Source organism: Vanellus vanellus (genome assembly GCF_965231255.1).
Source record: "Vanellus vanellus genome assembly, chromosome: 4".
Classification (NCBI taxonomy): Eukaryota; Metazoa; Chordata; class Aves; order Charadriiformes; family Charadriidae; genus Vanellus; species Vanellus vanellus.
The window spans coordinates 33,477,437-33,504,964 of record NC_138909.1 but is presented as its reverse complement, the minus strand read 5'-3'; the positions used below and the strand labels follow the sequence as shown (position 1 = coordinate 33,504,964).

The following is a 27,528-nucleotide window of genomic DNA, read 5'->3' as shown; positions in this document are numbered from 1 at the left end:
GATAGAAATATCGAAGTAATTCAAAGTTGTAAAATTTTTGGAAAAGCATTTTTCAGTATATGTGACAGGACATGGAAGTGATGCTGATTTATTTGTCCTATATTGAATAGTGTGTCTGAGAATAACATTAAAGGTGATGAATAATAATCTGATAAAAACTCTGTCACATTTTAGAAATAAACAAATGCCTGCCAAACCAGAACAGATGGAATTCAGGTATCGCAGTATGAGAGTGCATTAATAATTTCATTATCTTTTTTGAAATAACAAATGATGAACCTTTTATTGGCTCTGTGTAAAAGCAGGTATCTGTTATAGGGACCTGAGTCAATCCTGGGGTTGAAAGATCCTTATGTAAAATTAGGAAACCATCGCTCTTCTGTCCGTCATATTGCTCTATAAGTTGGTAATTCTTCCTTTTCTCCCTTGATTTCCATAAATACATAAATGTATTAATATTTGTGAAGTGATCATATAACGTGGGGTAGTGGTTGTATGAGTGGAAAAGTTAAAATAAGGGAAAATTCAAATGGGAAAAATGATCAAAGCCAAACTGCCGAAAGATGAGACACTCCAGTACTTTATTCCTGATGTCATCCTTGCAACTGATACTTTCATAATATAGATAAGAATGTTTAACACCCTCCTATGATGAGTAGCTTTTCATAGCAGTATTTCCTGAGTCATTTTACCTCTCAGATCTAGTTATAAATTTTACCTTCACATTTTCTTTTTAAATCCTGAAAAATATAAGAACATTGCACTTTTGCAGGTAATTTTTTAAAAAAATCACTCCACAGAACAATATCCTATGTCTGTTTTTGAACAAATCTGATCTGAGTGGAAGTCAATTGACCAGTTAGTGTGTTGATATGATGTAGAACCTGTGCAAACCCCATGCAAATGTGTTTAGTGTTTATTCCAATGCAATATATTTATTAGTTTACATGCTAGAAAGAATAATGAAGGACTGTTTATATATTTTAGGGTTTGATTGGGGGGGGGTTTGTCATTATTTACTTGAACACAAGAAAATTTGCCATGGTGATGGATTTCATTTAATGGCCTAATAGGACCTCAGATAGCTGGTTATTTATGGCTTCTTCATAGTGAAGCAGTGAATAAGTTCTTTAACAGCAAAATTAATAGTTGGATGGTGACCTTGTGAAATTCCAAAGTTGATAACTCCCAATGATGTCACATATAAGAGAAAGTTTAGCTGATACTTGCAGCTGCTTCCATACCTTGACAAACGAGAACCAGGAACAGAAGTCTCGGGGGTGAACGTGGCAAATCCAGAAGCCGGGCAGGCTGGGTGGAGGTGGTAGTGATGTTGCACTAGGAGCGTGAAGGTTATAGTTATGCACAGGGACAACTCTGGCACTGGAGGTGGGTGGGATCCATTCCCACCAGAGCTTTATAATCCCCTACAGGAGTCTGTCTTCCCTCCAGGGCCAAGTGCCGATGGTGGATTTGCTAGCATCACAGCCCAGTAGAAGCAGAAATACTGTGCATCTGGCAGCAGAGCTCAGGCAGAGGAGGAGTTGGATGCCCACCAAACTTTTCTGCATAAGCCACTTTCACTTGCCACGTTGCTGCCCTCTATTAGAAAAAAAAACAAAACAAAACCAACAAACAAACCAAAAAAACCCCCACCAGATCTTGGTCTCCCTGTTCCTCTTTGGGTGATCATCACTCCGGCTGCTTTCTTTGTGTGAATGAAAAGCATTTGTACAACCGCTCGCTGAGCTTGATCGGTGAACTGTTGTGGTTGAAAAATAACATTCCACATAGAGAGATTTGAAAGATGTAGTTTTCAGCCACGCCAGCTTCCTTATCAAATTGACTACGTAGCCACTCAAACGCTGCCAGCAGCACAAGGGAATCAGCAGGCAGGGATGGCTGGGAGTGAGGCCACGCTGTCCTGAAGCAGCAGGAAAGTTACTCGAAATTAAACACTAAAGGCAACAAAGGTGCAAAACTTGACATAGTGGGGTAAGTTTTGCGCACATGGGGTTGTGCCCCGTACCGGCTACCATAGCAGTGACCATTTTATTTGATAACATTTTCAAAAAAATGCGCTTTCCAAGAGGAGTATGCTGCAGAGAACCCCAAGCCCCCAGGCTAGAAGTTTAAATAATGGTCTGTGGAAGTTTAAATAATGGTCTGCTTTTTAGTATGAGCTTGAGGTGATTCCCTACAATGTAGACATCCTGTTGCCTCATGTTTGAGAAGGAAACAATAGCAACCACAGTTAAACATAGCGGTATGCAGTCTGAATAGAGACACAGCTGTTAAATATGGGGCATATCTGAAGTAGGCTTTGGAATTCTGTGCATTTGCTATAATTCATAGGGACATTAGTTTTTTTAATGCCACACCCCTATAAATTATCTTATTCTCATACCTCATTTCCTTGTCTTCCCCTGGCAATTTGTAAGAACTGGAAATCACCTATAATTAGCAAACTCCACTAAGAATACCTTTTTAAAGGCTTTGCTGACACAGTAAAAATGGAGAGTAGCACATATTTTTCTTTTATATGTCTTCCTGATCTAGCATTTTGCATGCTAAAAAGTCAAGCTGTTATAGCTTTCTACTAGTAATAGCCGTAAATGTTAAGAATGAAGTGAAAATAGCTTAGCAAATTACCATGTATTTTTTTCCCCAAAAGAATGAAATAAAATATAATAGGTATTGTTTATGGCATTGTGGACTAGTTAGATTTAGTGTGCTTTTCACTTCATGTATACACTGGCTATATGAATCAAGAATGGTCAACTTCAGCCAGTATAACATGTCAACGTTTCTAGCAACATTATGGGAATATTACCTGCACAATCTATAGGTTTCTTATTGGGATGTCTGTATTTTGATGAGGCCATAGACACAAGCCCAAATATGTGCACGCATACATGTGGATTTAGTCTGACCTGACCTGTTCTTACAGTTTTTGTGGGTAAGGAATGTGGGGGGGGGGTTCAGTGGTTTGGTTTTTTTTCTTTTTCCTTTCTACTTTTTGATATCTATGCAAGTTCTTCCCTTCTCTGCATTTGTGAGATTTATTATAGGCAACATTGTTTGAAAATGATCTAATTAAAAGCTTTATGGAAGAAAGTGGAAATGTTTTCATTAAATGGGATCTTAAGTAGCAATCATTAATATTTTCTTGTGCAAATATATACTAAACAGAAAGAGAAAAAATCCTATGTTTGTACTGTAGGTACAAATGCTGTAGGTATAATTTTAAATTTTATTTTCCTTTAGGTATAATTTTAATTTTTATTTTCCTTTATGTGGACAAGTCTGCCTGATCTTATTTTAAGGCGATATTGTGAGATTTAAATCCTATTAAAATAAGGCTTAGTGACTGTTATAAGGTAATAAAATAAAAAAAAAAAAAAAGATGGCCTTATCAGAGTTTTCAGGAGGATGTGGTTTAATATTCATGAGAACTTATAATGAGACATTCTGGTTACAGATTCCGGTAACGATGTGTGTTGAACTTATACCATAAATTTTGTTAAATCCACTATTAAGATTTCAAAGCAATGCTGCTCCATCTTGAAATGAAAAGTGTTAAATGTGACCTATTTTTCAATTAAATAATTTCTGTAGAGAAAGGAGAACCTACATTTCTGCTACTTAAAAGCAGTTTCATTTTTGCATGGGCATGTGACACTCTTTTGTTCCCATATAAAGCTTGGTACTTTCAGCATTCTTCAGGTGCTAAAAGGAAGAGAGCTTTTCTTTCCACATAGCAGCTGCTTCCTATTTATTTTCTAACATATGCTTTTCTTCATTTAAAGGGAAACAGTCTGAAAAGTTAAGATCCCCATTTCAATTCAAATTGAGTCAGTCGGAGCTTTTTCGCAACACGATTTACTCTCCCTATATCACTGCATCTCGTAAAAGGATTTCAAGCAGCTGTGTGTTTCCCACTTTCCAAGGCAGGAGAGTTCATGGAAAGGGAATCACAGAGTGCCACATCACAGGTCAAGCTTGCAGGAAGGGTATGACTCCCACTTTGATAATCTCCTCCTCTTCTGGCACCAGCATTCAATTTCTTTGGAGCTCAGGGCAAGAGCAGTTCTCTGCGCTGCAACCTGGCGGTCAGCCATATTCAACACTTTCTGTTGGCCTTCTTTGACTTATTGTTGCTGTGACTGTTCGACAAATTGATTTTGGGCATAGAAGCCACTGCTGTTAAGTTTGTCTTCCTTGTAGCTGCACCACCAGGAAGATGAGCAAGTGGAAAGAGAGAAGGACAAGGAAGGGAAACATGAAACAGAGATGCTGCTTGAGCCTGAGTTTTCTCAAAGCAGTAACATGCTGTGCACTAAGAAACAACCCCTTGTGGTAAAAAAAAAAAAAAAAAAAAAAAAAAAAAAAGGGAAAGGGCTGCGTTGCCCATTCAGGGTAATCAGGTTTGGTGTAGAACCTTCTGCATTTGGTTTCCTTCCCTACTGCGCTACGCAGGCAGCATATCAGCAGGAGAGTTTGTCTGCTGAGAGGTGTGTAATTATTCCTGCATGAAAAGCCACGAGTCAGCTGTTAACCTGTTTGGCCTGAGGAGGTGAACTGTTGAGACTGCTCTGACGGGGTGGCTTTGTGCTTCTTATTACATGTGGCAGGTAGCAGTTGGTGGGTGTCCTACTGTTTGCCAGTCTTCCTGAGGTTACTAGTGGCTCTGCATGCAATTGCTCAGCCCGTTGCAGGGAAATGTAATCTTGGGACTATCCGAGATTTTTACTGGCATCAGTAAATTCAGTATGTTAGGACAAATATGCTCAGTTGTGCTCCAGTGCCCAAGAAACGCTTGATTCATCATTTTTACTCCTGCTTTATATGGAAGTGTTTGTGAATTGGGGTTTTCAAAATTTCTGCTTGATCTTCCTGATGAGACAAGGGTGCGTTTTCAGCACACCTAGCAGTATAGACAGGAATGGCATCAGTATATTTGTTTTTACTCCAGGACACGCTGCTTAATCTGTGTTTCTGCAGCTGGGGGAGGCTTTTACTTTGGGACCAGAGCAAAGAACTGCCAAACTAGTGCCTAAGCATCTACCAGATCACAACAGAGATTGTGTTTGAGAGACTGAAAGGTAGGTGACATGCACTAGCTGGACGCCTGGAGGCAGCAGAGTGGATATGTGCCCTGAATTATAACAGTATTCCTTGTTTCCTTTTTTTTGTTTATGAAACAAAATGTTTCCTTTTTTTGGTTTATGAAAGTGAGAGGAGAAGTTTGCCAATGACTGAGAGGCAGAAATCCAGAGGTGAGACGAGCAGCTTGTAAGATATCCCCCTCCTAAATAATGATCACCTCAGATGCGTCGTAGGCGTAACCTGCATAGCCTACTGCTTTGGATGTGCTGTTGGGATACTCTGGGGAGTTGTTTGTGTGTGCTTTATAGTCTTTTATGAGTTGGTGGATGTCAGTCAAATGTGAAGCTATCTTTTATCAATCCCCAGGATGCGTGTGAGCGTGTGTGCGCACATTGTCCTCCTTCATGAATTTCAAACATTGCGCCTCTTTTATCTTTCAGTGTACAGTGAATTAGATGTCTGGTATGTTCCCTTGACAGCTTTGTTGTCTATGTGCAAATTTTTGTTATACTGCTTCTATGGCTTTCGTGAGTATTAAGCATGGTGCCTTTTTAGCTACATTGGCTAAATTTTCAGCCAGTTTAAGCATTGGGGCCTCTCAACCAATAGGTAGGTTCTTTGCCTGTGGATCACATTTAATGGATCCTTTACAGATAAATCATGGCTTTAAAACAGTGCTATTTTTGCTGATGGGGGGAAACGCTAAGAACATTTGCAACACTAATAATGCTACGAAATGGAGGAGTTCAGCTTCTAAGGATCTGAGCTTACAGCAGAAAGTCTGATGGTCAGTACAGAGATCTGTCCCCGAGAGCGGTTTGAGAGCTACTTGTTGCTGGAGCAGCATGGCTGCAAGCCAGTGCTTAAGCTGGTCAAAGGACCCACCTCCTGGAAAAATTTGCGTTCCTTGCCAGATTTAGCTGTAAGCTCTTCTGGTCTTATTTAGGACCAATGCACTGGCTCAACAGACTTCAGAGCTTCAGCACTGGCGATAGGGTGTAAATAAAAAGAGAAAGTGAGCTGCAGGCTTTATGTGTATGTAATTTCCTAAACTCCATCCTGTTCAGACTTCTGCTTCTCACCTGTGGTCTTAATCTGATCTCAGACTAGCAAATACCTTCAGAGAATCACAGAGTGGTTGAGGTTGGCAGGTCATCTTGTCCAAACCCCATGCTCAAGCAGGGCCACCTAGAACCGGTTGCCCAGGACCATGTCCAGATGGCTTTTGACATCTTTTTCCAAGGATGGAGACTCCGAAATCTCCCTGGGCAGCCTGTGCCAGTGCTTGGTCACCCTCACAGTGAAAAAGTGTTTCCTAGTGTTGAGAGGGAACCTCCTGTGTTTCAGTTTGCGCCCATTGCCTCCTGTCCTGTCACTGGGCACCGCTGAAAAAGCCTGGTTCTGTTCTCTTTGTACCCTCCCTTCTGGTATTTATACATGTCGATAAGATCCCCCTGAGCCTTCTCTTTTCCGAGCTGAACAGTCCCAGCTCTTCCGGCCTCTCTTTACAGGAGAGATGCTCCATTCCCTTAATCATCCGTGTGGCTCTTCATTGAACTCTCTCCAGTATGTCCATATCTCATTTTATGGAGGAGCTCAGAACTGGAGCCAGTATGCCAAGTGTGTCATCGCAGCGCTGAATAAAGAGGAAGGATCACCTCCCTCATTCTGACAGAAATACTTTGTCTAATGCAGCTGAGGATATCATTTACCTTCTTTGCACCAAGGGCACATTGCTGGGTCATGTTCAACCTGGTGTCCACCAGGACTGCCAGGTCGTTTTCTGCCACACTGCTTTCTATCCGGTCGGCTCCCAGCAGGTACTGGTGCATGATTGTTCTTCCTCAGGTGCACGGCTTTGCACTTCGCCTTGTTGAACTTCATAAGGTTCCTGTTGGCCCGTTTCTCCAGCCTGTCGAGGTCCCTCTGGATGGCAGCACAACCCTCTGCCATATCAGCCACTCCCCCCAGATTTGTGGTCATCTGCAGACTTGCTGAGGGTGCGTTCTGCCCCATCATCCAGATCATTAATGAAGGTGTTAAACGCGACTGGACCCAGGATTGATCCCTGGGGAATACCTTGCATTTCTAAACTGTGTCTTTGATATACAGCTCTAATCAAATGTATATTCATCTTTCAAGGCTGCTAATTAGAAGAAATATTCCTTTTTTTCTTTTTTCTTCTTTTTTTAAAAAATGTATTAAAAAGCCTTCATTTTGCAAAACAGTGTATTTGAACAAATTACATTGGGTTTGAGTTATTTAAAGTAACTTATACCCTTAATTTGGCAGGGAGGGATAAAAGGCTGCCACCACAACAGCATGTGGTGCTCCGACAAGACAAAAACACACTGGTCCCTAATTTATATAGTATTAAATAGCCTTCAGGATATGCTTAAATTCATTCCTGCTCAAGACAGCACAATAAAGCCAGTGGAAGTTTTGCTAGTGGATTCAATGGGACCATGATTTCACTTAAACGTTTCAGAATTTAGGAGTTCCATTAAAATGGTGCTTAAGGAAATAAGATGGCAAACAGCAGAAGTTAAGAGTTGAGCTGATGTTTATGTCACAAGAAGCCTGAAACTCAACCACTTTAGCAGTTATTATTCAGCAAGTGGTAGGTCAGCAATACTGCATTAATGTACAGCTGAAAAGCCTATAAACCCAAGTGAGCAAATAATTTTCTATTACTTTTTTCAAGTGAGAGACCCACAGTATGAGCTGTAAAGAAAAAAATATGTAAACTTTCACGTTTGCAGAGAAAGAGTATGCTGCAACAGACAGTAGGTAAATGCCTCCTCATGTGCATTATTACAGAAAGGTAGTGATAGAATATGAAATATAATCTTGCTAACTTTCCTTATGCTAGGGCAAATGAATAGAGAAGCAAAAACCAGTAAAGATGTTTCAGCATTTTTGTTAAAATTTTTGTTGGTGGTTCTCCTAGAAGGAAAGACAAAATAAGACATTTCAGTGGGTGGTTATTTATGTTTTTCTTTCCTTTTGTTCGCTTTTCCTTTTGTTTTGTTTGTGTAATATAGTTTTTCTGAAGGAAATAAGGAGCTGATATGCTGAATATTTTGAAATACCTGCATTCATTGTTTGCATGTTTCCAGGGAAGTAAGATGGAAAGGAAGGTTATTTTTCCTAGTAACATGATCTTGGTACTACAAGGTTTTCATGAAGTGTTGGTTCTTTGTCATTTTGCAGGTTGTAGTAGGCTCCTCATAGTCGTGCGTCCTGTATAATCATTTACAAAAGAGAATAGGACCTTCAGATGACACATATCACTACTTACATGACCAAAACTTTTGCCAGTCAGGGGTAACTCCAAACCCAACCAGCGCTTGCTCCAAGAATAGCCGATTCCTAGGCAAGTGTCTTAGACACTAATCCCCTCTGCTCTTTAGAGACGCTTTATCTCCTAGCATATTTTAGCAGCAGTTTTGTCAGCAGATATTGCTTATTTTCTTTTGTTTAAATATTATTTTAGGATTTGGTACTGGAATATAGCAAAATTTCCAGTGAGGACCTGGATTGCATTGTTTAAAAATATTTTAGTGGATTATGAAGAAATAAAATACATTCTCCGTTACTTTAAGCCTTTTAAGTTCTGCTTTAATTCTACCCCCTTTTTTTGGATTATATGGTTTCACCAAGAGAAATCTATGGCTTCTACTGCAGAGAAGGTCAGACAAGATGATTGTAATGTTTTTTACTGGCCTTAAAATACATGAAACATATGAAATGGTTTTACCTTGTTAGAGTTGACTTTCCCAAATACTAAGTAGTATATCTAGTAATGAACACCATGCTACACTAGCTCTTTTTAAAAGAGGTGAACTGAATGGACCCTTATAGAGGTACAGTGAAGATGCTATAAAATATTATTCTTATTTTGTGTAAGCCATTGGTGTAGGCAGGAAGAGGTTATTTATTTTATGTGTTTATCCGATGGGCTACCTTACCTGTGTGAAACTTGGTTTGTTTGAAATTACACAATAAGGGAAATTTTCTGTCATTGCCAATCATACACCATTTTGAAATGATAGGAGATAGGTTTCTGGAATTTTTTAGAACATGAGGGAAATTATGTCATTCAACTACAAACACTAACTGTTTTGATAGAGCAATATATCTTTCACGTAAATCAGTTATATGGATTCCTTATGGGGATCACATTTGCTCTACAACTCTTTATATTTCTTGGCTGTGACACCCTTCCTCTCCGTGACAACATTTTCTTACTATAAGATATATTTGATATTGACAAATGGAGATCAGAGAACAGAATTTGTATGCACCAATTCCATACTGATGAAGCAAATACATTCTTGGGTCAGTTGATTTAAAATATGTATTATTTTTTTTTTAAAGGAGAGTTAATTTTAGCTGTGGTCGCTGAGTTTTAATTCCTTGTACCAAATTATTCTGTTATCCAAGAGAACCCTATTTGTTCTTGCCCTATTTCTAAAATTGTCAATAGCTAAAAAAACCCTAGACATGGAATGATTCACTCAGCATAGATTTATAGCCATCATAGATAGTAAGCTCTTTGAAGAAAATATTTTAAAAGCATTTTTTCTTTATGAATGAAATCTGATGCACTGTCCTATCATGCAAAGTTCATACAGGTATTTTTTTCTGACTGAATCCTACAGGCAGGGAGTTAGTATCTTACTGGAATAGTAATGCTTGGTCCTGGCATAGGAGTCTAAGCTGTTTCTGCATGTTGTTGAGCACACTGAACCTGACCAGTTAAAGCTAGGGATTGATTGTAGGTATGTTTTTGTCTAACCACAAAAAAGGCTTAATTATGGACGTTTACGTTAGGGATGAAAAAAATCTGGCTACTCTGTGATATTTAATTCCTAAAACAAGTGTCCTCATATATATATAAAAATAAAAATAATATTTTCTTTTTCTCTTCAGGGATGTCTTGTTCTCAGTAATCTTGTCATAAAAATAAAAAGTCAAGTCAGTTAAAGGGCAATTAGGATTTCTTTTCTTGTCATCAGGATAAAATTTGCCCTTTTTGTTAGTCCTTTGATTTCTGCTTTGCAGACGATATATTGAGCTGAAGGATAGTGTTGCTGATTAGCATGACAGTAGCTGAACATCATTGGGCAATGTATGCAATTTCCCTTGCTGTTCTTATAAGTTCAGGCCCTATTGCTTTCAAAAGTAAGGATGATAATTTATGAAACTCAGTTTAATGGAAGGGTTTTTCATTGTTATTAAAGAAAGTAATGTAAAAAGGCGAGTATTGGCTAAGTACAATTCATTTGGGGTTTTTTTGTGTTTTTTTTATGAAAGGGCAAGCAGTGCCTTTTTCAGAAGGCACACATTCATTAGAAATCTGATTTGTGACACTCACTAATTGGAAGTTGGACAAGAAAGCCCTGAACTTAGATACATATATATGATTCTTTTTTTCACAGAAGGTTGGATAATAATAATATACAGAGACACAATAGAGATTTGACTTCCTATATGTTCAGCTGATAAAAGCAAAAGCCTCATATGCCAAAGTATTTAAGATTCTTATCCTGAACATAGCAGGAATACATCTGTAAACATAATGTCTAATGCATTCTTCTACTTTTTAAATGAGAATTTATTAGCAATTAACGTGGACAGTATATTATTTCTTTCTTTTCCTAAAAGTATGTCTCAGATATAGAGCTATATAGTATATAGACAATTGAACATTTCATATTTAAATCTTTTTGAGACTACTGCTACTAAGACAACTGTATCCTGGTATCTTACCTCACTGAATGTGTCGTCATATGAACTTCATTTTACATATGGAATTGCATAGAATCATAGAATCCTAGAATGGTTTAGGTTGGAAGGGACCTTAACCTCTAGTTCCAACCCCCCTGCCATGGGTAGGGACACCTCCGATAGGCCAGGTTGCTCAAAGCCCCATCCAGCCTGGCCTTGAACACCTCCAGGGATGGAGCTTCCACAACTTCTCTGGGCAACCTGTTTCAGTGCCTCGCCACCCTCAAAGTGGAAAAATTCCTTCCTAATATCTAATCTAAATCTCCCCTCTTCCAGTCTGAAGCTGTTCCCCCTCGTCCTGTCACTATATACCCTTGTAAAAAGTCCTGCACCAGCTTTCTGGTACTGTAGGAAATCATGTTAGGTGATATGAAAGTAGGAAATAAATAACACTATAAATAGCAACTTGGTAAAACCTAAGCATTATTCCATATAGTAGAAATTACTTGTCATAGGTAATTGCCACCTACAAGTCAGTTTTAATTCAGATGATCTACAGGTATGATAATCAGGTTTTTATGACCACATGTCACACCTGAGGCTAGAAATGGACTTAACAGCTTTCAGGCAGCTGGTCATCAAAAAAAAATAGATAAGGCACAAGGCGGAGATCTTTGAACAACTTATTATGTCTACATGGCACATCAAATGCTGTACAGAAATACTAGTTTGGCTTGCAAAGCCGGAACACCTGTGTTAGCATAGCACTAAATGTCAGCTGAGTAGCACACTCTTTCAGAAGGGCTAATTGGCACTTGTGCAGTTTTCTTACTCGTAATTCCAGAGCGAGCTCCCTTAGTGTTTCCTCAGGACCTTTGTGTCATACTTTATGGCTCACACTGCATGAACTGTGGTCTTTTGAAGTGACCTTGGTGTTCCCATGGATCCACTTCTCCATTTTCTATCAGTTCATTTTGCATCAGTTATGCAAAAGAGGACCTCAAGTCCAAGACACGTATGACTTTCTATGTGACTGTAACTAAAATCATGGCACAAGTGGCCCTTAATTCTTGGGTTGCATAGAGAAAGAAGACCAAAAGTGCTGGGTGAACATGGGCCTACCCAGTCCCCTTGACTGGAGCCTAGAAGGTCTTATTTTAGACTCTGGTGTCTGGAACCAAAGGTAGAGCCTATGTTTAACAAGAACTTAATGAAAATATTTTCTTCATCGTTAGCTGCATCAGTGGACTGCTCAAAGAAGCTGAGGGAATAGGAGGGCAGTAAAAGAGATGCTGAAGGCATCCAGAGAGCCAGAAGTGTTATGAGAATTGCTGAAGCTCGGGGAGATAGTCTTTGCTAAACACAAGTTGTTTCCAAAATTAGGGATTTAACAAATTTTTTAAACAGGGGTAAAAGTCCATTGCATCTTTCTTACCATTTTGTCCCCAGGTCTAAAATAAGAAAAGGCCATCTAGTAAAAACTACCTTTTCTGGATTCACTTCCCGATCTTGGGGAAGTCTTGGACACGGACTGCGTAAAATAAGATTTGTTATCTCACATATTATGTCCTACTGTTCTGTAGTCATATCATTGAAAGATCCACGCTGTTTAGTAGCTTTTCATTTTCATTAGTATTTTAATAGTTATTTAGAATTTTAGGCTATAGGGTATGAAAAAAGGGTATTCGCTATCATCTAAATTAATTTTGTAGCATTTTGGAAGAATATGATTAACACTGCTGAACAGCTCCAAAGTTCCAAATGTTTAGTTTGGAAGGCATGGTAAACAGCTGTAAAATGTAAAATTTTCTATTAGCTTTACTAATGACAAAAATCTTTCAGTTAACCCTAGAAATGCAGTATTGAGAATGCACAGTAGTGATTTTCTGTAAGTTACTGGAGATTATGGAAAATTCTTCACTGTTTTCTTCCTCCTTTATAAAACAGCGTTACATCTTTTTACACCGTTGCCTTAACTGTGTGTTATTACTTACATAAATGAAAATTTTCAAGGATAAGTCTGTGCTGAGAAGATGAATATCTTATTTCAGCCCTCTGTGGGTTACCTATCACACTGTATAACCACTACCAGAAAATCCTGTTAAGATATTAGCTGACCACTATGGTTCACTTGTATTCAACCAACCTGTTGGGTAAAAGGGAATTATGGGGAAGAAGCATGCATTTTAGTCTGTCATAAAATTTGCTTTCAGTAAGTAAATAAAGATGTTTGAAAGGCAGAAAGTGAAATATTTCTGATTTATGATGACTGCATTTGTAACGGATGACAGCAGAGCTTGTAAGTTGGTCAGCAGCTGGTTCTGGCCCATAACCTGTTGATACTAGTCCATGCCTTATTTTGACACGCGGGTCTTTCTTTCAGGTGTCACATGTTGCCAGAAGGCAGCATCAGTTGATCAATGTGTGCAGATCTGGGTTGTAAAAGCTACTCTCATGGTGCAGGTGCTACTGAAATCAATAGGAGTGAGTGCTTTTTAAGAGACTTGAACGAAAAACAATTACCTGCTGCAGCTAAATTACATTTTGTATTGCATCATCTCTAGGCTGGAAGCTGGTAAGCACAAAAGTGAGGAGGAGTAGAAATTAAAGAGCTGACATAGTGACAGATGTGGCATGCCAAGGTACTGAGTTAACCTGTGTTTTGGTAAATTAGGTCTGCACTTATATAAACTGTCAGAACTGTGAAAGGCATCTGAAGGGATATAAATTCAAAAGCGTGATGAGAGGCTTCATCCTTTCCATCCTTTGAAGAAATATAGAGCTTTAGCACCTTGTTTTCTTTCTGGACGTCTTTATGTCGCTTTATATTTTATGAATTCTGGGCTAGGCTGCAAATGGAGGCAGTTCTGCCGAAGGTGCTGCTGTCAGCTGAGACCTGACAAGGGCCAAGTGAGCTATGCTGGGCTATATAGTTAATATTACATTGAAGAACATATTTTACATTCCTCATTTACCTGCAAACACAAAATAATTAAGCAGTAGAAAACTTGAGGGAATCTGGGAAGTCTTCAGGTTTCTGTCAGAATAATTACTCTCTCTAGAGTGTGCTTCCGTTAACACCTCTGAAAGCAAAAATCATTTGGGGTGGTAAAACCTTGGTCTTCAAATGCTCTGTTGTTGGTTGGTTGTCAGGATGCACTGGGTACACTGGTTAGAGACTACTTTCTTTGGTTTTATTCTCTATGCCTTCTGTCAGAACGGTGTATTTAAGAAAGTTGCTCTACTTGGAAGAATGACATTATAGGCATCTAAGACTCCCAGATGTCTCTGAGCACAGGCGTCTTAAAAATCTGCTCCCTTTTTTGAGTGTTTTTGTAATTCATGTCTTTTTCTGTCATTTTATATCAGTACTTTATCACAAGACAGTCAGCAACAATATCCATTTTTTTAATGTCCTGCAGCAGTATTGTCTTGTCATTAAGTCTTGTCATATTTCACTCATTGGGTTTGAAAATGGAAAGCGATGAATGGCTGCAGTGTTTTTTTAATAACATTTCCCATTCTGGAGCTTTCTATAAGAGTAGTCAGTTTTCATCACTTTAAAGTGTGTCATTGAGGGGGTTTGGTTTTTTTTTCTTAATATAAGAGGAAGTTAGCAGAATTACAATCACAAAGAGGAACCCTCAAAAAATTTATGGAAAAAATATTTTAAGAATATTCAGCTTCCATTATTGCTTCAGTCTTAATGTATTTAGCACCAGCATGGAATAATCACACTTAAAATATTTAGATCTTTCTCATATCTGTGTGCCTTAAAACACCGGTGATCATGATACAAACTTGTCAAAATTTTATATCCAATCAGATTTTAATAGAAAACTTTTTTTTTATTTTTTTTTTTTTTTTTTTGAGAAATGGGCTCAAGCAAGAGAGCTTGCACTTTTTTTGTGTGTTTAATCTGATCAGGAAATTCAAATCCAGATGTCTTCTTAAACTTTAAGACATAATGTCCTGGTTTGAGGTAAAACAGAACCAATTTTGTTCAGTAACTTCGCTTCTTAGCTGGGCCTCTTCTAACAACTGAAATTAACTGCATATTGTGCAGACAGTGTTCACTCTCTCAGAGTGATAAGGCCGATGTTTATAGCTGATGCCCAGGCATGGTATGCAGAGAGGACCTTGCTTATACTTATTGCCATAACACCCAAGGCCAACCAACTTTGTTATTTGCCACGTTGGAGGGTCGGAAGCGGAAAAGCATAGTGGGGTCCCACCTGCAGGGAGGAGCGGACAGGACAGGTGACCCAAAACTGACCAACAGGGTATTCCATCCCATCTGCCTCATGCTCAGTATAAAAGCTGAGGGACCAAAGGGTCAGGGGCTCTTCCTTCAATGGCCGACGTCTGAGGAGGACTCTGTCTGCCTGTCATCCCAATCCTGACTCCAGATCCGGAATCCAGTTCCCGTCCGCCACTGAGTCCAGCCTGGGACTGCCCCAGTGCCAGCCGGTGACGTGATTGTCATCTCGGGAGCTTGATACGGTTTTGTATATATTTTTCATTATTTCTTTTTATTTTATTATTAATATTTCATTAAAGTAGTTTAGTTTCTTCTAAACTCGTAAGTCTCTTTTTCCTCCTCTGCCTCTCTCTTTGTAGAGGGGTAGAGGGGAGCATCTGTCGGTCCCGTCTGGGGTCCCTCGGGTCCCCAGTGGTGGATTTGGCCTAAACCACGACAGATTAATTGGCGCCCAACGTGGGGCACGAACAGTGCTCCACCAGAGCTGTGATAAATTGTCCAAATAGTTTGAATTCCAACTTGCTCAGAGATTAGAACAGACAGCTTGCATTATGTCGTTCTTAGACGAAATCATGTATCATGCCTTTAAACAGCTTTGTTGGACTTTAATGCAGTCAGCTTGGTCTAACCTGTCAAATGCATTGCAAACTTTATTTATTCTTTGTCTTGTTATGGGAAGGTTTAAAGGTGCTATGTTGGTGTGGTTTGCAATTCAGATGTATAACACGATGAGGTGGGTAACGGCTCTACCTGTATATCTCGGGCATCAGGTGATGGATTCTGTTATTAATTATACTGTCGGTTCTACCTGGGGAATGTTTACTTCGCCCTTTGATACTTATGCTAATGTGACACCCTCAGAGCTGGGGCATGGAAACCTTCTGGGCTCTGAGGATAAGGACTGGTACCTTGTTAAGATCGTGATTTTGTTGTCGGTGCTTCTGAATGTGGTGCAGGGGTGGTTTCTTGTGAAACATCTGTGCAGGGGTAGCTATAGGGTACCGTGCGCTGCCGCCACTCAGACCCGCGCAGCCGCTCGGCGATCTGCAGCGGCACAAACCGCGGCCCCGCCCGGCCCGGCCGCAGCTGCCCCCCCCAGAGCAACGGCACCACCGGCAGCCGCCCCCCCCACCGCAACGGCACAGGCGCCTCCTCCGCCGCCGCCGCCTGCAACGGCACCGGCACCACCGCCGCCGCCGCCTGCACCGGCACCACCGGCAGCCGCCCCCCCAACCACCACGGCACAGGCGCCTCCGCCGCCGCCGCCGCCGCCTGCAACGGCACCGGCACCACCGGCAGCCGCCCCCCCCACCGCAACAACACCGGCCCCTCCGCCGCCCGTCCCGGCACAAGCTACTGCAGCCACTACAACCAGTACCAAACCTACTCAAACTCCATCAAAATCGGTACAAGCTGCCCCGGTAACCAGGAGGAAGAAGAAGAGGTCAACTCCTTCCCCTACTCCTTACGACAAAGACCACCTCAAGTCAGATAGCTTGGGGGAGGGTTCTGAAGAAGATCCAGGGGAGGGTCCTTCAAGGCCAGATAAGGGAAAGAGACCTTTGAAAACAGACAGAGGCCAGAGTCCTTCTAGAGCAGATGCTGGAGAGGCCCCTTCTAGGGCAGCCTCACCACAGGAGGACTCAGATGTAGAGGTAGTTGTTAAATCCTTCTCTATGAAAGATCTGAGAAATATCAGGAAGGACTTTAGTCGTCATGAAGGTGAAACACTTGTCTCCTGGTTGCTCCGATGCTGGGATAATGGGGCAGATACCCTAGATTTAGATGGCAGAGAAGCTAGGCAATTGGGAAACCTGGCCAAGGATGGAGGTATTGATAAAGAGATTGGGAGAAAGACAAGCACTCTCAGTCTCTGGAGGCGACTGGTGTCAGCCATAAAGCTCAGGTATCCCTTTAAGGACGATATCGAATGCCGTCCAAGTAAATGGACCAACATGGAAAAAGGTATTAAGTACCTGAGAGAAATGGCTGTGCGAGAGGTGATTTATAGTGATGGGCAAGTGATTGTAGACCCTGATGAAATGCCATGCAAACAATCTATGCTAAAAAAGTTTGTACAAAGTGCACCATCAACATATTCCCACACATTGTCAACAATGGTCTGGGGAGGATCTGATACTGACACCCCAACTGTAAATGAAGTGGTTAATAAGGTACGACAGTATGAAGACAGTCTCTCTCGTCCCTTTTCTGTGGCAGCCATAGAAAAGCTGACTGTGACCACCGAGAAAATGACTGAGAAGCTGACTGCAACCACCGAGAAAATGACTGAGAAAATGACTGAGAAGCTGACTGTGACCACCGAGAAAATGACTGAGAAACTGATTGAGAAAATAGAGCAAATGACCCAGAAATTAGTTGAGCAAACCGATAAACTGTTTGATAAACTAACCAAGGTGGAGGAAAAACTCCATTCTTTCCCTGTACAGACTCATGTTGCAGCTGCTAAGAGGAAACGCCCTCCTACTCAAGAGAAAAAACACCCTCCGACTCAAGACAAATCAAACCCGATGCGAGATATCCTGTGGTTTTGCCTCTGTGAATATGGAGAAGACATGAAGAAGTGGGATGGAGAACCTACCTCAGCCCTACAGGCACGGGTGCTTGAGCTGCAAAATGAAGCAGACAGAAGAAAGGATTCTTACAGGAAGAAGGCTGCTCCAACCTACGGTAGGCGATCCTACGGACCAGGTAGGAACCGATCTGATAATCGTAGGTACTACGGTCAACATTAGAGGTGCCCTGCCTCCAGCCAGGAGGAGGAGAGGGACAACCGAGTTTATTGGACTGTGTGGATTCGATGGCCTGGCACATTAGAGCCACAAAAGTATAAAGCCCTAGTGGACACTGGTGCACAGTGTACCCTATTGCCATCGAATCATAAAGGGGCAGAAACTGTCACCATTTCTGGAGTGACAGGCGGATCTCAAGAACTGACTGTATTAGAGGCTGAAGTGAGCCTAACTGGGAATAAATGGGAGAAACACCCCATTGTTACTGGTCCAGATGCTCCGTGCATCCTTGGCATAGACTATCTCAAGAGAGGGTATTTTAAAGACCCAAAAGGGTATCGGTGGGCTTTTGGTATAGCAGCTGTAGAGACTAAGGATGTTACACAGCTGTCTACCTTACCCGGTCTTTCAGATGACCCTTCTGTTGTGGGACTGCTGAAGGTTGAAGATCAGCAGGTGCCAATTGCTATTGCCACGGTGCATCGACGACAGTATCGCACCAACCGAGACTCCCTGATTCCCATCCATAACCTGATTCGCCGGCTAGAGAGCCAAGGAGTGATCAGCAAAACTCGCTCACCCTTTAACAGCCCTATATGGCCAGTGCGAAAGTCTGATGGGGACTCGGGTTCGCGGCTGCGGTACGCCGTATAAAGCAGGCGTCCGCGCTCCAGCCGGCATCACTCTGGGTGGCAGGAGACTCCTCTCGGTGGGTAGAGAGAGCGCCACGGGGTGCTAAGGAGGGGTTGGGCCGACCCCCGGTGCGGACTTGGTTAAAAAAAAGGTTATAGCCAGATTGTGAAACCTCTCTATGAAGTGACTCGAAAGAAAAATGAGTTTATGTGGGGCCCTGAGCAACGACAAGCCTTTGAGCAAATTAAACAAGAGATTGTGCATGCAGTAGCCCTTGGACCAGTCCGAACTGGACGGAACATTAAAAACGTGCTCTACACCGCAGCCGGGGTCAATGGCCCTACCTGGAGCCTTTGGCAGAAAGCACCAGGGGAGACTCGAGGTCGACCCCTGGGATTCTGGAGTCGGGGATATAAAGGCTCCGAGGCCAACTATACTCCAACTGAGAAAGAAATCTTGGCAGCATACGAAGGAGTTAGAGCTGCTTCAGAAGTAATTGGTACTGAGGCACAGCTCCTCCTGGCGCCCCGATTACCAGTACTGGGCTGGATGTTCAAGGGTAAAGTTCCTTCTACTCATCATGCCACCGATACTACCTGGAGTAAGTGGGTTGCCTTAATCACGCAGCGAGCTCGAATAGGAAACCCAAATCGCCCAGGAATCGTAGAAGTGATCACAAATCGGCCCGAAGGCAAAGACTTTGGGATGCCACCAGAGGAGGTGGTGACACGTGCTGAGGAAGCTCCACCATATAATGAACTCTCAGATAATGAGAAACAGTATGCCTTGTTTACTGATGGGTCTTGTCGTATTGTAGGAAAACATCGAAGGTGGAAAGCTGCTGTATGGAGTCCTACACGACGAGTCGCGGAAGCTGCTGAAGGACAAGGTGAATCGAGTCAATTTGCAGAGGTAAAAGCCATCCAGCTGGCATTGGACGTTGCTGAACGAGAAAAGTGGCCAATACTCTATCTTTATACTGACTCATGGATGGTGGCAAATGCTCTGTGGGGGTGGCTAAAGCAGTGGAAGCAGAGCAACTGGCAGCGCAGGGGTAAACCCATCTGGGCTGCTGAGCTGTGGCAAGACATTGCCGACCGGCTAGCAAACCTAGTCGTAAAGGTACGTCACGTAGATGCCCATGTACCCATGAGTCGGGCCACTGAGGAACATCAAAACAATCAGCAAGCGGATCAGGCTGCTAAAATTTTCCAGACAGACTTGGACTGGGAACATAAAGGTGAACTATTCTTAGCTCGGTGGGCCCATGACACTTCAGGTCATCAAGGAAGGGATGCAACATATAAATGGGCACGTGACCGAGGCGTGGATTTAACCATGGACGCTATTGCGCAGGTTATCCATGACTGTGAAACATGCGCCGAAATCAAGCAAGCTAAACGGTTAAAACCTTTGTGGTATGGGGGACGATGGCTGAAATATAAATATGGGGAAGCTTGGCAAGTTGATTACATCACACTCCCTCAAACTCGCCAGGGTAAGCGTTATGTGCTTACAATGGTGGAAGCAAGCACAGGATGGTTGGAAACCTATGCCGTACCTCATGCCACTGCCCGGAATACCATCCTGGGCCTTGAAAGGCAAGTCTTGTGGCGACATGGCACACCAGAAAGAATTGAGTCAGACAATGGGACTCATTTTAAAAACAATCTGATAAGTAATTGGGCAAAAGAACATGGTATTGAGTGGATATATCATATCCCCTATCACGCACCAGCTTCTGGGAAGATTGAGCGATACAATGGACTGTTAAAAACTACCCTAAAAGCTATAGGAGGTGGAACCTTTAAAAATTGGGACAAGCATTTACAACAAGCTACCTGGTTAGTTAACACCAGGGGATCCATCAATCGAGCTGGTCCTGCTCAATCAGACCTTTTACATATTGTGGAAGGGGATAAAGTCCCTGTGGTGCATGAAAGGAATTTGTTAGGGAAAACTGTTTGGGTTTTTCCTGCTTCAGGCAAAAGCAAACCCATTCGTGGGACTGTTTTTGCCCAAGGACCTGGATGTACTTGGTGGGTGATGCTGAAGGATGGAGAAGTTCAATGTGTACCTCAAGGGAATTTAACCCTTGGTGAGAACACTCAATCCTGAGCTGTATGATGCTGATCACTACATAATACTAACAGTGTTCAATAAGTGTTTTTCAGAATAACACAGTGGTGATGAAACCTGAGCTAACTTCATCAAGTGGCGTCCAGCAAGCTCTTCCAAGATGAACATGCTACCCATGGGCATAAACCACAATGAATTTTGTACCATCTTTCCTGCCCTGAGAGGAGATCCTGCAATCATGAACTAAATGGACTTAAAATTCTGTATATAAACATAAACCATAGATGAGTGACCTGCATATATCCATATCATATATAACTGTGTGTGTAAATTTGATGTATAAAAGTAATAGTAATCTGAGCAAGATGCAAATGGTATGGAATAAGGGGTGGAAGCAGCTGCGGCCGGGCCACCTTGCGCAGGCGCTACCCTGCCACCGGCCGGCACCTGTCCGCTCCTCCCTGCAGGTGGGACCCCACTATGCTTTTCCGCTTCCGACCCTCCAACGTGGCAAATAACAAAGTTGGTTGGCCTTGGGTGTTATGGCAATAAGTATAAGCAAGGTCCTCTCTGCATACCATGCCTGGGCATCAGCTATAAACATCGGCCTTATCACTCTGAGAGAGTGAACACTGTCTGCACAATATGCAGTTAATTTCAGTTGTTAGAAGAGGCCCAGCTAAGAAGCGAAGTTACTGAACAAAATTGGTTCTGTTTTACCTCAAACCAGGACACATATTTGAAACAACAAAGGAGGCATTTTTTTTTCTTCTCCTCCTTATATTTAAAAAGGGCTCCTTTTGAAAGACATTTGAGAGCCACATTTGCATCCTAATTCCAGCCCCTTTCCTAGGCCCACCTTTAGGCAGACTGTAGAGTGGCATTTGGGGATTTCTGGGGCAGAGAAGTTGTTGGTTCTAGCTGAGCTACTGAAAAATAAAAGGGGAAGAGATGAATGGATTTTTTGCTTCAGCAGTCACCAGCTGGCAGATCGGCTCCTTGGAGCGCTGCCAAGCAGCAGTTTACAGCAGCCCTGCAGCTGCTCTAGGCTAGACTGGAACACGACTGGCATGAAGCCACCTTCAGCTTTGGACGAGGAGACTCAGCCTTCAAATTGGCAAACAGATGCGTTGGGACTGTGGTTTTGCTCACTCACAGCTAACGCTCATAGAATGCAGTTGGTACCTCAAAGTCCACCGCAGAAAATTTTGCATGAAACTTTTACAGGAAGAGAAGAAGAAACAGGTTAAAAATAAAAAGTTCACGTTTTTCCAAAGTATTTTTCTTGTTGGTGCTGCATGTGTGGTTTTTACTTTTCTCGATTTCATTCTGGGATATTTTTTTTTATTCTGACCAGATCATGAGGAGTCTAAATAACTGTAAAATGGGCCAGCAAGAAAACTCAGTTGGACTAGATTCTTTCAAGCGAAGCTACCTGCATTCAGCAAATGAACAACAACGTACAATTCTTTTCAAACATGTTATGTTGTGATTTTTATAAAAATGTTTGAATTATAGCAAAGAATAATTTACATGAAATTCAAAGCCACATTGGACGTTTTATCGACAGTATTTTTGGGGAGGAGTAATGTCATTTGAGGGGGGTGGAGAGGATTTCTTGTTGATTTTGACTCCCGTCTGACCACTGTTCTCTCTTTTCCCAATTAGAAACTGTTCTTCAGTAATTTGTCATAGATAACAATGACACTGTTGCTTTTTGGCAATGTTTCTATTAAAATCTGTGTTCATTCCATGACTAACTATGCATCCGATAGAATGAGTCTGTCTTTCCTTGTTAACCACCTGTGTCTTATTGCTGGAGATAGGGTCAAGCCGGTGTCTTAGAATACTGATGCCATATTCTAAATTTCTATTGATGTTTTAAAATTTAGGTAAATTAGCTCTTAATTTGACACCATCTGATGTTTGTTTAATTATTTAGTAGGAGGGGAATTTCAGCAAGTTACAGCTTCACAAAACTGAGTAAGACCCTCCCTCACCACATATAGATTATTAAATATTTATTAAGACATACGCACACACTGTTTCCCCCCATTGGCCAACAACCAGAAGCAAGTTTGCAGACCTGCAAACCTAGCATGTATTTTCTAAAATGAAAATATTTCATGTGAAATGTGACCTTGATAAGGAAGAAGAAAGAAATACCACAGTGCCAGATACTCAAAACAGAGCATTTCATCAAGATCAAGTTAAAATAGCAATGAAGAAAAAAACCCATGTAATCGTGCCTTGTACCTTTTACTGGTATGCAGTTTCAATGATATGCCTTGCTTTGGAGATGCTTCTGCACTCCTCAATTTCAAAACCAGTTGATTCTTTGGCACTTACTTTAAAACCTACCTTGTTGGTATAACTTGTTTCATACAAATATTTTTTTTCTTTACAAGTTTTTATTTTTTATTCTGTTTCAAGAGACAAAAATAACTGCTAAGCCATTCTTAAGACTATAAGACAACTGGTATTTCAGACGCCCAGCAATGGTCATACTTCTCACTGGGAGTGGCCTCTGTATCCAAGGCTACAAGCGTCTGCAGTGACATGCTTAAACTCTGATTATTCACACGTCGTGCTGCTTATGACTGAGGGATCTCACTGAATGAAGACATGAACAAGGGTAGCTGCTGATTAAACAGATAAATTATATGCTTTTGCTGGCACTTCAATAGCAGCTCTAAGAAGACTTTTTAGTGAGCAGTGTATAGCACCATGAAAAGCTCTGAGGCGTTTTTATTAAAACAATTATATGCTGATCAGAGTGCAGTATCAGTGCCTATTTTTATCGGTGTTGGGGGGAGGTTATGATTCATCTTAAATATATTGTAATGTTTTCCATTAGTTTAACTTCAATTCTCAGACAAGAAGTTGAGTCAAATAATCAAACAAACTATTTATAAGCACATAGAAGAAAACGAGATGAACAAGAGCCAACATGGATTACAAATCAAATCAATTGCCAAACCAATCTAATTTCATTCAAGAGCAAAGTAACAGGCCTTTTGGCTAGAAGAAAAGCTGTAGATGTCAGATTTCTTGCTTTTAGTAAGACTTTTGATACTGTTTTATAAACATACTATGCAGACTAAATGAAACAAATATAAAGTAAGTTGGAAAACTGTCCTTGGAAATTACTTACCAAAGGTACAATGTTAAAACAGAGGCTACAGTAAGTAGGGTTTATAGTACTCGATACTATTCATTTACTACTTGGATGATGGACTAGGGAATATTCTTATTAAATTTACAGCTTACAGGAAGTTGGGTGGGATGGAAAACAATGGATAAAACTGGAATTCAGGATGATCTTGATACATTAGGTAAAAGATCAGAGGAAACACGATGAAACTCAACAGAGGCAAATGAGGAATTTGGTCTATGTGACAATAATCAGCTGAACAATTTAGTAATAATTTTATAGAAAAAAGTCTTGGAACTGTTGTGGGCAACCAGATGAACATGAGGGAACGATTTCATGCTGTTGAAAATAAAATTATTAACCTCATACTGGAATGAATTAAAAAGACGCAGGTGAAGAAGTCCTTCATAGGATTAATAGCGCTTCTTCTGCTTGGTAGTGGTAGGGGATTACTTTGAGTACTGTACTCTTGGGCCATCTACTTCAAGAATAAATGTGGAATTACTGAAGAGAATCCATAGAGAAGACAAGTGTGAATGACTCAGAGTCTAGAAGATGAGTCCTGTGAGAAAAGATCAATGTGATATTTTTTATTCTAGAGCAGAGAAGATTAAGGGGTAGCTTGACAGCATTCTTCAAAGACATAAACAAGAATTCAAAGATCAAACAGCAATTCTTTTCTTCATTCCATGGTAGAGAGAGAGAAAGAATAGACTTGCAGCCAGAAAGATTCAGTTTAGACATTAGGAAGATCTTTCCTAAAATTAAAGGTAACATAGTGGAAAAGGTTAGCTGAGGAGGCTGTACAGATTACATCAATGAAGGTCCTTAACAGCTGGTTAAAAAAAAAAATACTGTGACGAACAATATAAAGATAAGCTGATGCTAACCGGAAGTGGAGAATAGACTAGATGTTCCATCATGAAGTTCCTCTCAGTTCTGTGATATAAATCTTTAGGATGTCAAAGGGTATAAGGGCATTGAATTTCACTCTCGTCCAGGTAGCAAGATTTTATTTACTGGCATAGAAATAAATAAATAAATTAACGAAGTAATGGAACTTAAAGACACGTCTTCCCAAGAATTCCCCATGGAATTAAATTGAATTTCATCTCAACATCTATGTGCTGTAGGCCTGAAAAACTTAAATGATGTTTTCCAGAAGTGTCCTAGGTGCAATCATCACAGAATTAATTGGGAAAAATGTTATGCCAGTACTAATAATTTCTGAAAATGCAATCTCTGATGCCTAAAATGCTCTGCAATACTTCTATCCAAACCTGCGTATGAATTTGCGTAGAAGCATGACCATTAGCCCGCCTGCACTAAAAAAAGGATGTAAGCTGCTTAAAATAGAAATGCATGCAAAGTGATACAGATTGTCCTGGAACAATGTATACAAGTTTCCTATGGAATCGTGGAAACATCCTGAAATATTTTTAGCAAAGTATTGTTGTAAGGCTTGGGAGTATTTTTGATTTTTCTCAGCCTTGTTTTGTGACGTCAGAGCCAATATAGCAATGTAAATGTCAAGAAGCTGCTACTATGTCCTTTCAGAGTTCATTGCAGAAAACCTATGTGGAGTAAAATTGGACTTTTGTTGCAAATGAATGTCAGAACTAGGTGCTTTGACCATTACCTGGGAAAGTGTGACAGGGATAAAATGGGGGCTAATATGTATTCCAAAATAACTTTTAAAATAAAGTACAATTGATGCTATTAGAATTGCCTTACGAAACTGCAGCTTAGTTACTCTAACCTGACTAGTTAAAAAGAAAAAAAAAAAAAATCAGAGTTGCACTAATGGCAGTGTAAGTTAAACGAAAGACACCCATGCACCTCTTTTTTTTTTTTTTTTTGCACATACAATAGAGTTTAAGTAGGTTAAGTCAACAACATTTGAAACTCACGTACAGCTTTCAGGTATTTAATTCTTATTGGCCAAAATGGTGTCATATATGTTTTGTAACAATATATGAAAAGATGAAGCCTTCTTACAAAGGTATATAGGCCCAAAGCTCAAGCTCCTCTGGAGATCAGACTTCTGAACCTTCATGGCTTGGCTAGTGCTGTTCCTCAGCCACAAGCACATCTCCCTGAGTTCCTGGGCATCAACTCTAGAAGCTACCTAGTCAGTCGGTAGTGGAACAGGTAGAATCCTGCTTTGACCGTATTAGCATTTTCCGCTCAATGCTTTATTTCACTTTATACACCGAGAGTATTTTTTTTTAAAGGTGTGAGAGAAGGTCCCACATCCCCATCATATCCTCCCCAGCCAAGTGTTCTGTGGAGGACAAAATGAAGCATCACAGCAAGTGCACAGTGGAAATCTGCAGTGATCTGGCTTGCCATGTATAGACAAATTCCCCTTATTTAGACAACTACAAATGCATGCATGCTCACACAGCATCAAAAGTTGCTAACGTGCTGGAATCCTTCTTACATTGTATTTTTTCCAGGCAGCTGAAATAAAATTATTGCTCTGCTCTGGCAGAGCATTTTGGCAGTTATTTAACTGTGAGTACACAACAAAACATGTAGTTTCAAGCGACAATGAAAATTGAGCATGTTCTGAGCTTAACAGAGGCATGAAGATATTCACAAAATAAGTTCTTTAAATTTTGTAAGTATTTGAGAGTATTAAGAGTTGAACTCTATGCAATCAAAATTCTTGTTGTTTCATCATGTGAAATGCTTTTGAAAATCTGTTTACAATTCATGGAACCTTTTTATCCATTTATTATATTCTGAAAAAAATTCTCCTCCTTTGATTTAAACTATTTTTTTAAAGAAAATGCTTAAATCATTACCTATAATAAGCATCCTTCAATATTAGTTTTGTTAAATATGAATGAAAAATAATACTATTTTATGCTAGCAGTGCTTTGGGAGTTTTACCGGCATTTGAGATTCATCTTTCATTTTATTCTGCCAGCCCCATGTGCTGTCCATCTATAGTGAGGAGTGTTTAATATACTCTACGCAATTTTCCTACTACATTCTATTACTAATATTTTTGTTTTGTTTTGTTTTCCCCAGGCTACATATCCAAACAGAATGGCGAGCCAAAATCTCAGCACAAGGGACAGAAAGTCAGCACATACTCCCACCGAGGACCCTTTTAGGTACTCATCAGGCAACCAAGCAACCGCCTATGAAACCAAGAGCTGTCAGCTGTCTAATTTGTGTCTGAGCAACCTCCTGAAAGAGAAGGAGATCGTGGAAGTCCTCAATCATACTAAAGGCACCTATGAAACCCTTGCTTCAGAGGTCACCCAGAACGGTTTGGCCACCACAGCATCAAGTACAGCAAAGCCAGCATCCAAAGCAGACAGCTACCCAATGTTCTCAGGAGCTACAAAAGACCAAACTGCTGTACCTCGGCAGTATACCACTTTCACAGGGAGACTCGGACAGCCTCCAAGGGGACCCATCTCTTTACACATGTACAGCAGAAAAAATGTTTTCCTCCACCACAATTTACACACAGCAGAGCTACAGACTTTAGGTCAACAAGATGGATAACAAGGTGCTTGTATTCTTGCCATGGACGAAGAGTTGATTAAAGAGAAACATAAGTCACCTAGAGCTCAGTCTTCAGTTTTCATCTGCTGCTGCTTTCACCTGAAAAAAAATTGAAGTTGTCTGTAGGTTCCATACTTCCCCATCTGGGACTGTGGCAAAAGGATGAACTAGATTATTAAATAACTGGATTGATTTGTCATGCAAAAGTCACCATGGGTATAAAAAATGGGACCATGTGGCAGGCATTGCTAGTCCAATATTGGCTAAATTTTTTTTTTCCT

The 27,528-nt window shown here is 40.8% G+C and overlaps 1 protein-coding gene across 1 annotated transcript in view; it reads left to right on the top strand.

The window, feature by feature from the left end:
• The window catches only part of CCSER1 (coiled-coil serine rich protein 1), a gene marked incomplete at its 3' end in the record, with an annotated part of 718,149 nt that extends 690,902 nt beyond the window's left edge, over positions 1 to 27,247 (top strand). The window contains exon 10 of the mRNA XM_082482793.1: positions 26,762 to 27,247. Within this exon, the coding sequence (XP_082338919.1) occupies positions 26,762 to 27,247 (486 nt within the window). The remainder of the gene's footprint in view (positions 1 to 26,761) is intronic.
• Positions 27,248 to 27,528: the final 281 nt, after the last annotated feature.